We start from the raw sequence: 12,051 nt of genomic DNA on the forward strand, positions 1-12,051 counted from the left end.
GAGGCGGTGGCTCCTTGGGGAGACGCAAAGGGAGGCCAAAGGCGTCCAGCTCCAGGAGCAACGCTGCCACTCAGGGAGAAGCCTGTGTGGCCCCTGCCCGCAGCTAGCGCCGCGGCTCATGCATGGAGGGAGAACAGAGTCATGTGGGGGAAAGGGGGGGCTGACCCCTGTCCAGTGTGCCCTTTCCCGGGACAGACAGGGTGGGCGTCCCCGCTGCACTTGGCAGAGGCTACTTTGTGGGTGCGCCCTGACTGCCATCATTTCACGTGGCGACTCTGGTTTTCTCGGCCACCTGGGTTACCAACTCCTCTTTGGAACGTGAGATTTTTCCCGCTTTTGTAAGTATATGGATAAAGTCATCACCTCGTGCTGAGCTAGGAGTCATTTTGCATCTTTAAAGTAAGTTTCAGACTGTTAAGAACATATTCTGCTTCAGACATCTACCTAAGAGCTTTAGTTATGGATGCTTAGTTTAGTGTAACCCTCCCACCTCCCATCATAAAATCCTATTGTCGAGAAAACTAACACAGGGAGAAGAAACCCAGTTTCGCAGCTGACGTGTGTCAGACTTTGTTTTGCCCAAATTTCCCTCCCAGGCTAATTTCTTAACTACCTTTTCTTATTGCCACCGAACAAGCATCAGCTCACCTGGACTGTCAGCTCAAGCACTTGTTGGAATCCACCCCAGGGCTTCTGATGCTGCTGACCCAGGAGGACATTTGGAAAACTTTTTTTTTTTAAGTTAGCAACATCTCTCCCTCTCGGAATATTCAGATAGTTTCCTGTCTCCTATCCATTTTCTAAATGTGACCAGAGTGATCTTTCTAATTTTATTTGGAAGTGTTTACTGGGTATCAGGCACTATACAAGTCATCTAGATTGTAAAATGAACAAAATGAGCAATAACCTGCAGCAGGGTGTTTGTCTGGAGCACTTTCTCCCCTGACTGAACACCATGTGATTTTTGTCCAGGCTCTTCTTCACATGAGTGTGCAAAGTAGAGAAAAAAATGTAATGAAGGTTCTATTCCTGGAATCAGCTCACAAGATGGTTGAGTCAACCCTGTGCTCTTTGATTTTGCTCCATGAAGTTGTCTAGTGGAATAATTAAAACTCACCTTGTTCTTCACTATAAGGTAAGACAGAGTAGCCTGGCTGATGATGAGGAAGCTGGAGTTTGGGACAGAGTGAGCTCCAGTTCCCCACGTCCATTCCTCAGGGTTTGTGACATGGTATAAAACTATTTCCTCACCCTTAGTAGGATGGAGCACTAGGGATGATTTGGGAGTATTCATAAGTCCTGCCCTCCTCTCATGAGAGGCTGCCTTTAATTTCCCTGCCTGTACCAGAAGGACCAGTCACAACAAGATGATCTAGTCCAGCGCTACCCTCATCCCTTCTAATCACAATTATCTTTCTTTTTGCTTCCCTTTTTATTCTCTTAAAGGTATAAAATTTCCTTTTAGTGAGCAGAAAAAAAGCCAAAATTTAGATAATGGAAAATTTGGTTGTATAATTGCTTGTTATAGGATGCATTGTCTGTGAAGCAAGCTAGAATTAAAATAGAAGATTCTGTCTATCCCCACAGTGATTTGAATTCTGTTCTCAAAACATGGCCCTCTTTCTCTGTTCTCACGAATTCCAGGATTGCAAAGTAGAGTCCATCAGTTTCAGAGGTTGGTTGCATTTCTGAGAATTTAATTTTTATCATGGGGTAACAGAAAACTTTAAGCTGAAGAAATCAAGATGTGCATTTCTGAGTCACTCCTTGGCCCCTTGGAGAGGGGACCCGGCACGGAAAATTAGGAGAGGGCAGCAAAGGGGTTGCAGTGATCCTGAGGAGAAAAGATGGTGATTGGAATTAGATATGTGGGTGGAAGTATGAAAAAGTGTAAGGATTATTGAGATATGTGATAGTGCCAGGTGTAGTTTTAGGAACTTTATCTAGGGAGAGAAGGAGGAATCTAGGATGGTACTGAGACTCTGGGTTTGCCTGTACATGTGATGGCTCACACAGGGATAAAGGCTAGAAGATAAACATGATGTATTCAGTATGGATTTGTTAAGTTTGAGGTGCTTTGGTTGTTAACTCAACTGGGATGAATGAATATTAAACAATCATGTCACAGTGAATGCAAAATCCATCTCGAAGTTCACCATTACCAAGGGTACTAATTCCAAATTCCCTAACGAGATGTCTAATTTTCCCAGTTCCATCACCGCCAGTATTCCCACCATATCTATTCCCACCTTCGTGCCACCTGATCTGTTATTTTTCTTGCAACACCATAACATGAGAGCCAGACAGTACTAGGTGATAGAATAAAATGGTGAGCAAGAGACGACTTTTTCCATGCCCTCTCAAACTTAGAGCATAATGTCAGAGTTATACATAAATCCAGTAACTATAAAATAGTTAAAACATAAATTGCAAGTGAGATTGCTAAGGGAAGGCACCTAGGTAAGGATGACAACCTATAATGGGGTTTTGACATAATGAAGATTTGCTCAAGAAAGTGAAGAAAGAGTTAATTCTAGGAGGGAGTGAGGAAAGCTTTCCAGGCTTCCTAGAATTCCCTCTCGGATGTGTATCATTTGGCGCAAGGCGGAACACTAGAAATACTTCCCCCGAAGAGTTCCAAGGCGGGTATTTAGCTGTTTTGTCCTCTAACAGCCGCCATCCAGCCGTAGGTGGCCGTGACTTCGTCGCACTGATTCCTGGGAGTTGTAGTCTCGCCCTGAGTGAGCCGGCATGGCGGCTTCCATTGCTGGGGGCTGCGGGACCGCGATGGACCTGGCTCGGAGCTTTCGAGTGGTCTGGGCACTGCTACCTGCGCGGTCCTCTGTCTCCAGCCGTAAGTGGAGCTGGGCTTGGGGTCGGGGAGTAGTAGACGTCAAAGGCGGGGATTGGGTTGGCGAGTTCGGAGACTCGTTGCGATCCGGCGGCGGTCCCTCAATGGACCGTGAGTGGCAGAGGTTGCCTGGTTCCGGGGACGCGCAGATCTGGCCTGAGCGGTCTTGATCGCTGTCGTCCGCTTCCGCAGGGGTCTGCGTGGTTCTGGGCCGGCAGCAGAGTACTGGACCCTCCGAGCCCGGTGCGTTTAAGCCGCCGCCGAAACCGGTTATCGTTGACAAACGCTTGACCCGGCGCCAGGAAGGCAGGTGAGACTCGAACCCGGGCGCGATTCCCGCTCTTTGGGTCGATGTGCTGTGAAGCTGTATTGGCTTTAGAGTTCTTGGTCCAGAGCCAGTTTCACGAGAGGTCATAAAGTAAAGGGCACCCAACTTAGGTTTGTCGTCTTCGTGTTTCTTTGAAGCCGCTATCCTAAGTCAGAACTCCAAGTCGGGACTTCTCAGATTTGAGACGCCTATGGCACACAGCAAGTTTTTTCTTAAGCACGTTGTATTTTGCTTGTTTATGCCGGGTGTCCGATCTTTCCTCGTCCGAGTGGGAATAGGTTGGTTAAAAGTCATCGTGTTTTAGTGTCTTGGCAAATACAGTATAGTAGCAAAAATGACCACTCCCATTTCTCAAATTTGCTCTTCAAGACTGCTTAAAAATCTGGCTCACGTAAATGAATGGGTGTAACTTTGAAGGTACGTGTAAATTTAGGTTAAGTAGAATTTGCACAAAGTTTCTGTGGAACCTTTTAACAACCATGTTAAGGTGTCAATTTTAAAGGGAAAAGCTGGCTGTGATTATAGGCCTTCTGCAAGTGCCCTTGGTTGTTTGATTTCTCTCTGCATGAATATATTTAACGTTTAAAAGATTGTGATTGTAAGTTGAAACAATCTTGAATTCATAGAGCCTAGAAATTTGGACAAGATTTTCTTATGCAAGTTTTTTTTTTTTTTAAACCTGAAGAGTACATACTTTCCTTTAAAAAAAAAAAAGATTTATTTATGCATAGATGAACTGGGGTATAGGCCAGAAGTGCAGGGGTGGGGAGGGGTGTTTTGAGAGGATTCACCAGCGACAGAGTCCAGAGCTGAACAGGTGGATTAACTGAAATACACTGCTGAGGTGGAGCAGTGGGCAAGACAGGGGAGGTCTGCTGCACCATGTGCATTAGCATTCTGGGCAGGATTCCAACTCAGGCCACAGTGTTGATAGTTTGATAGTGCAGAGACTTAACCCCTATGCCACTAGGGAGAGGCCCCAAGAGTATATTTCTTAAGTTAGCTTTCTCTACAATTTAGTTAAATGGGACTATTAATTGTAGAACTACCTAGAAAACAGTTTGACAAAAATGAGTAAGATTGTGTGTACTGTTCCACCCAGAAGAAATACAATTTAAAGAAAGCAATCTGTACAAGGATGCATATATACAAGGATAAACATAAAAGTAGTGTTTGTAACCAAAACTTAGGAGTAGACTAGTTATCTTTCAGTAGGTGAACAGGCAAATACATTCACAGAACAGAGTACTATTTGGCTATGAAAAAATGAATGATGTAGAGCTAAAATGAGTGAACTTCACAATTATGATGCCTGGGGAAAACATCCTGCAGAAGAATTGATGTGGTATTGATTACACTTTTATATTGCCCAGACATACTCACATATGTAATGTGTAAAAAAAAAAAAAAAATGTAGGGAGGAAATTCTTCACTTTCATAGAGCAGTCAAACCTAGCTTTCCCAGTGGTGGTACAAGTTGATATAAAGTTACTCCTGAAGTGACAGAATGACACCATCATCTATATAATATTTTTATCAAAGATGTTTTACATTGATCTAGCCATGTGGTAACAGCAAACAAGTCTATAACCCAGGGATGGTCTGTAAGACAATAGTATTTAATTCAAACAAAAAGGCAGTGTTACAACAATAAGAAGATGGAGAATAGCCTTAGCTGAACAGAATAAAGAGACTGATAACCAAATACAATGTGATGCCTGGTTATAGCTCAGATTGGGCAACAAACAGCTATCAAAGATAACCTTTTCCCAGGCATAATTATGTACAATTAAATATCAGATATATGTTGGAGTACACTAATTAATTAAAGCTAAAACTTTAGACATCACATCTGTATTGTGGTAAATGTAGGAAGACGTCCTTATTCTTAGCAGTAGCCTTCTAAAATGTTAGGGAGTGAGATATTTTCAGGTCGTTCAGAAAAACATATATAAAGGAAATGGGACAAAATGATGATGCCTGGTGAAACTGCATCAAATATATTTGGGTGTTCATTATACTACTATGTCACTATTTTAGTAGGTTTGGAAAATTTCAAAGTAGGAAATTGAGAAAAATTTCAGAGTAGGAAATTGAGGAAAAGGAAGAAATTCCTTGGGATAATCATCACCACATACAGCACAGTCATTCACTGGGATTGGTAAGGCTGTACAAGGCTTCAATTATAGCGATCATTTATTTTCAGATGGCAGAGTAGGGACATGAATTTTCATTGTAGCGTCTTTTGTACTTTCCTATAGACTATTAAATGTTTCGTAATGGGTTAAAATCCGTTAAAGGAATAGGGAGATTATTTTAAAACTCAGTTTGTAATTGGTGATTTCTTTATTTACATTTTTTTTCTGACTTATTATGACATGTGCAACTCAATTTGAAGCCCACATTTAAATCTTGACTTGCTGAAGTCATAGCTAATATAGTTGTAATAGGTCAGCTTCTCGAAGCTTCATTTTCTTCATCTGTGGAAAGAAAATGGTGACACCAAACCTATTTGGTTGTGAAAATTACTTTTATGTTATGGATATGTAGTAAAGCTTTAAGTATCACGGCAGGAGATGAATTAGAAATTGTTAGCTATTCTCATGAACATTGACAAAATTTTAAAAAGGAGATTGACTTTTTAAAAGTTTTTGAAAAAATATGTATAGGAGAACTGGGGTATAGGCCAGGGGTGGGGCATTGACTGGGTTCACCAGAAACAGAGTGGGGAGCAGAAGAGGGGTATCTAGTAAGACACATTGCTGAGGGGAGCAGCGGGCGAAACCGTAGAGGTCAGCTCCCTGGCTGGAAGTTGAACTCAGGTAGTAGGGGTGATAGCTCTGAGACTTAACTCTTAGGCCACCAGGGAGGGGCCCCGGATATTGACTTTTCTTATTTAGAGAAGGAAGACTAAAAAACATTGATAATCTTTAATATTTTCTTTTGCAAAGCAAGTTTCTCTTTCAATGGTATTTTCAATTCTAATTTTTTATTTATATTTTTCGCAGGTTCTTGAGTCCTGAATTCATTCCTCCTCGGGGAAGAACAAATCCTCTGAAATTTCAGATAGAAAGGAAAGATATGTTAGAAAGGAGGAAAGTACTCCACATTCCAGAATTCTATGTTGGTCAGTAAGAGCTGGATGCTTATATTATTAGTGATTAAAGGGTTAATTTTGTTGGCATAGAGTTTACTTTTGAGAGCTGGCTTTTGCCTGTATGAAGTGTTATCCCTAATATATAAAAATCTATGAAGCTATCTAGAAATGCTATTGATTGTTTTTGCATCTCATGTATAAGTTTCTCTCTTTAATTTGTAGGAAGCATTCTTCGTGTTACTTCGTCTGATCCATATGCCAGTGGAAAAACCAGTCAGTTTCTGGGGATTTGCATTCAAAGATCAGGATCAGGACTTGGAGCTACTTTTATCCTTAGAAATACTATTGAAGGACAAGGTAGGTTTCGTTTCACTGTTTTTATTTTCTGAAAAATATTGCAGGAAGCCTTTTTGTTTACTTGGCATGGAGCCTTTGGCCTAAGAATGATATGAGAACTGAGGCTGCTGATTAAATATAACTGATGACTTACTTGCTTTCCTTGAAAGTTTCTTTTATTACAGGGACAACTGCCATTAGAAGTAGGCCTTCCAAGCCATGGTGACCTCTAGTGAGCGATAAGTGACTATAAAGCAGTGAGGGCACCTTCGTGACAACATTGAGATGAACACAACCGTGTCCTTATGAGTTACTTTCTCTTAAGACAAGTCATCCCATTTTGCTCTATCTACTGTGGTCACCACAGTTATCAGTTTTAGAAGAATCAGAACAATTTAGAAAGGGTAGGGTTACGTTTGGTGTGTCCTGTAAGGCAGAGGAACAAGTGGTAAAATGCTACAAAGATTATGAAACAAAATGGCAGGAATAGTAAAGTTTTCATGTGTAAATTTGTGTGCTCTTGTCTGCCAAAAGGGACGTGTTATAGTCAGCAGAAACTGAATTGTGAGCAGTTGCTGCCTCTCTGCCCCTTAGTGACTGCACCCCTTACTGGTGCTGTGCAGGGGGAGCTGGCCGGCGTGCGCTGCCTACAGACTTGTGCCTCAGCCTGGTCTTAACCTTGAGGAACGTGTGTAATAGAGACATGAGCCGAGGAATGAGTCAGGTGGACACCAGGGCTTCATTTTTTTTTTAAATTTACAATAATGGTTTCTGCCAGGGATGTGGTTAATTGATTACTATTATGTATGTGAGGTAATGGATGACAGATGACACAAAAGTATCGGCACCCTCATACCCTTCTCTTCAATATATTAGTGTTACGACTGACTTTGCCTTGACCTTCCTCAGCAGTACTCCATCATGGTTATTTCACATGCACTGACCCTAAATACTATCCAGATGATGCTAATGCCACCTGGATGTCTCAAGGACTGACCTTTTCCAAGTTTCAGACTTGCATAAACAACTATCTATGTGATGTCTCCATTTATGTGTCTTAAAAGCATAAAACAAGTTATAATAGAGTTCTTTGTTTTCCCTCAGAACATGTTGTTCTCACATTTTTGTTTCTTATTTCTGTAAATGGTACCGTTCCCTAACTATTTAGTTAACCAAAAGCTTAAGAGCTACTTTAAATTCTTTTTCCCTTGTCCAGTCAATCAATTAAGTTTGATTGGCTAAGTCTTCAAAAAGTAGATCCCGAGTTAGTCTGTTTCTCTATTTCCTCTGCTGTCGCTCTTGGCTGTGCCACCAGGGCCTTCTGCCTGCAGCCTTGTGGGCTCTTGGTGAACTTGGGCTCACCAGGTTACTATCCTCCAGCCAAAGGGGTCTTTTCTGTTTTTCCCAGCATGGAAAGTCTGTTAGGACCTCAAGAGCTTTGCTTTTCTTTCTCATCAGAGTATTCTTGGCCCTGTTTTAAGTGTCATCCTTTCCCTTACTATTTAAAGTTGCTCCCTTCTCAGTGACAATGCCATCACTGGGTATTGTCTTTATGCAGTGACCTTTTTTGGCTTACATAGTACTTGTACCCTTTACACTATAAACTTTATAAGAGAAGATTCTTACTTATTGGTTTGCCTATAGGCATGACTCCTAATTCAGTGCCTGGAACAGAATAGGTGTGCAGCGAATATGAGATTGAATCCTGATATATCCAGTAGATAGTAATGTTGATCATATATTTTTATATTTTTATATTTTTCCTGGGATTTTTCCAAGAAATCTCAGAATATACTCTTACCTTAACTGTTTGATTATACAGATTATAGCCTATTATTGTATGTAGCATCTTGGAAACACCCAAAGGTGTTACTATAGTTAAAAACAAGACAGCAGGACCCAAATGGAGTCACTTATGCCAAGCCCTTTGTCCCCAAACTGAGACAACCTAGTTACAGTTTTGTCTCTCCCAGAAATGAAACCTTAAATGAGTCTATCAAAAGATTCCTGATCAGCACCAGTTAAGTAATCCACCTGTTAGTCCCCTACAGAAAAGAAACTTTGCTGTGACCAACTATTTTTGTTTGTTTGCTTAATGTAATTTCTTTGTTTCCATTTTCCTCTGCCTAGAATGCTTTGAAGTTTTTATAGCGTCTTGGAGGTTCTTTCTATCTGCTAGATTTGATGCTGCCCAATTCAAATTTTTGTTCAAATTATTTAAAAATTAAAATTTTTAATTTTATCTTTTTTAACACTAGCTTGTTTCATATGGAGGGCTCTAGAATGTTAAAAAAATAATAATAATAATTCCCAGGCCATCAATAAAAGGACTTCTGTACCAAAGCTAAGACTTAAAATTTTACTTACTCTTTTCGCATCATTAACCTTGGTTGCTCTAAATGTAGAAGATAGTTTTATTTAAATAGTTATGTAATAAATAAGAACTGACAGAACCCAAACTATCTCCATGAGCAAAATTAGAGAAATGTGACCCACTGTAGGTGGATTTTTTTTTTGCTTTATCATTCTAATTATAATTTTAAATCTATAAACATTCAATTTACAAATATGTAAATTTTAGTTTAATTCCATTTTAGTAACCTTCATTTTATTTATTTATTTATTAAAGATTACTTAATTATGCATACATAATGGGGGTGCAGGCAGGAAGTGCAGAGGCAGCAAGAGGATTCACAGCGAGAGAGACAGAGTGGGGAGCTGAGCAGGCAGACTGACAAAGTACACTGCTGAGGGGAGTAGCAGGAGAGAGGAGAAGTCTGCTGTGCCAAGTGAGTCACTCTCGGGCCAGGGATCGAACTCACACTGAAGAGGACATGGCTAGCTTGCAGTGTTGTGCTTTAACCTAACCCTCCCTGCTTTAACCAGGGAGGGTCCTTAGTAATCTTCATTTTAAACTTTTCAAATTTGTGTCACCAAGTGCTATACTGGTTCCTTTATGAAGTCGCTTTTACTGCAATATAAAACATGCAGGAATCTCTATGTAGATGGTAAGAAATGCTTTCTTCTTTTTTAGGGGTTGAGATTTGCTTTGAACTTTATAATCCTCGAATCCAGGAGATCCAAGTGGTCAAATTAGAGAAACGGCTGGATGATAGCTTGCTATACTTACGAGATGCCCTTCCAGAATACAGCACTTTTGATGTGAATATGAAGCCTGTGGTAGAAGAATCTAGCCAAGAAGTTCCTGTTAATCAGGTATAAGTTGTACATTTGGAACAGTTAATGTAAATATGAAATAAGAATCACCTTAATGAAAACTCTTGGATGAATATTTGCTTATAACTACCAACCTAATTTATTCCTTTTTTTTTTTTTTTTGTCTGTCCTAGCTGAAAGTAAAAATGAAACCAAAGCCCTGGTCCAAACGCTGGGAACGTCCAAAATTTAATATTAAAGGGATCAGATTTGATCTTTCTTTAACTGAAGAACAAATGAGAGAAGCTCAGAAGTGGAGTCAGCCATGGATTGAGTTTGATATGATGAGGGAATATGACACTTCAAAAATTGAAGCTGCAATATGGGATGAAATTGAAGCATCAAAAAAGTCCTGATTCTGTGAATGAATTTGGTTACTTGTTAAGGATATATTGACTCTCAGAAGGTTTATTTAGATACCATTTTAACTTTGTAAAGACAGTTATTAAATCAGCTAAACATTCTTTATTTTGTTAGAACTTTTCTTACGCAGTGAAATTAGCACAAGCTTGTTATTTTAAAAAGAGAAATACACACGCTTCAGTGGGTTCATATCCATTCTCTCACAGGAGACCAGTCTAGTCAAACTTAGCAGCTTTCTCTGGAATCTGAACAAGGACATTGGTAAGGTCGCCTTTTTTTTCAAATCATAAATACCGAAAAGTATGGTGTAGAGAGTAATAATGAAATCACTTCTCCTGTACCCACACCAGCCTAAGAAGTAAAACATGCAGTAATATCTAAGAAGGGCAAGAAGTAGAACTCTGCTAGCATCCAGAGACTCTTGTGCATCCCACTTGCATCCCTCTCCTTCCCCCTTGGAGGCCTGTCCTGGCTGCGTGTTAATCATTCCCTTACATGTCATTTATGACGTCCATACACATTCTTAAGCAATACATCTAGTTTTGAAAATTCTGTTGGCAGATACAGGAGGGCAATGCCATTATTACATGAAGACATAAGGGAGAGCATAATAACGTCTCGGGTCATAGTTTGATTTTGGCTTCCCCGAGAGTTCACAAAAATCATTTTTGAGGGAGTTCATGGCTAGGGTCACGGTGAGTGCTGCTGGACAATAGGTTCACGTGGGGCCTTAGGCAGGGTTAAGGCATGGACTGGGTAATTGATGCCTGACAGAAGTGTGGTTGGAGGGAGTTAACTGTTGTTTGGTTCCATGATGATGAATCAAACTCCCACTTGGAGGAGTGGTTGAAAACAGCGTTCCCAGAGGGTGATGTGAGTGTCCTTGCTGATCCACACGTCTGGGTATGGGCTGAAAAGCGGGCAGTTATTCACCTGGTAAAGACCAGCCTCTGGCTAACTTGGCTCCCTTGGGTATGCTGTTCCTTGTGTTAGAAAGAGTCCAGTACTAGCCCAGCTCTTGATGAGGCAGCCCTCAACCTGTCTGTCTTTTGACCATGTTGCTTAAATCTACCCTCTTGTACCTAGCTATTTTGACATTTGCATTCATTCCTGTTTTACTGTGTTTTCTGGATTCTTAGTTTTCTGTTTTATTGGGTTTTGGTGGGGCATATCTTTTGGTAGCTTCTAGCAGAAGGATGTGTGGAAGTAAATTGTAGACCTTGTGTGTCTGTCATATTTGATAGCTATTATTTCATAGAATTGTAAGTAGTAAATAATTTTCCTTCAGAATTTTGAAGGCGTGTATTGCTCCGGTGTCTTTTTTCCAGTGTTGTCCTGAGAAATCCAAAATCATTTTGATTTCTGCTCCTTGTGTGTGACTTGAAAGCTTAAAGACTATCTTGGTCCTGAGGTTTAGGATTGCCTTGGTGGGTCTAATCGCTTATGTTGGGCTTTTGAGGAACCCCTTCAGGATGGTAACTTGGACCTTTCAGTTCTTGGAAACTTATTGGTTGCTGATGGTTTTCTCTCCTCTGCTTCCCTCTTTCTGAGACTGTTTTTTTGATGTTCAGTCTCCAGGAGTGGGTTTGTATTTTCTTACACCGATCTACCCCATTTCCTTAGATTTTAAGATCTTTAATTCATTCTTAACTCTTCCTTGCCTGAGCTGTAGAGGGGTGTGGAGAAGCACTGGCTGGGAAAAGCTGGGTAGCACTGCCTACTTACCTGCCCAAGTGAGGCTGTAGGACGGGCGCCACAGTTGACTGGGTTCTGGGGTGAGGCTCACTCAGCTTTTGGGTGTGGGCGTTATTATGATTAGTAGACAGGACTATGGATCAGCTTCTGCTTGGCAGAATGGGT

At 40.8% G+C, this 12,051-nt stretch overlaps 1 protein-coding gene across 1 annotated transcript; it reads left to right on the forward strand.

The window, feature by feature from the left end:
• Positions 1 to 2,751: 2,751 nt before the first annotated feature.
• On the forward strand, positions 2,752 to 11,668 carry MRPL19 (mitochondrial ribosomal protein L19). The gene is made up of 6 exons (XM_012731453.1): positions 2,752 to 2,854; positions 3,044 to 3,161; positions 6,188 to 6,306; positions 6,499 to 6,633; positions 9,647 to 9,828; positions 9,963 to 11,668. The coding sequence occupies exons 1-6, from the start codon at positions 2,752 to 2,754 to the stop codon at positions 10,182 to 10,184; spliced, it is 879 nt and encodes a 292-aa protein (XP_012586907.1). The 3' UTR covers positions 10,185 to 11,668.
• Positions 11,669 to 12,051: the final 383 nt, after the last annotated feature.

This window comes from Condylura cristata, unplaced genomic scaffold, assembly GCF_000260355.1.
Source record: "Condylura cristata isolate star-nosed mole 26May11 unplaced genomic scaffold, ConCri1.0 scaffold00031, whole genome shotgun sequence".
Lineage (NCBI taxonomy): Eukaryota > Metazoa > Chordata > Mammalia > Eulipotyphla > Talpidae > Condylura > Condylura cristata.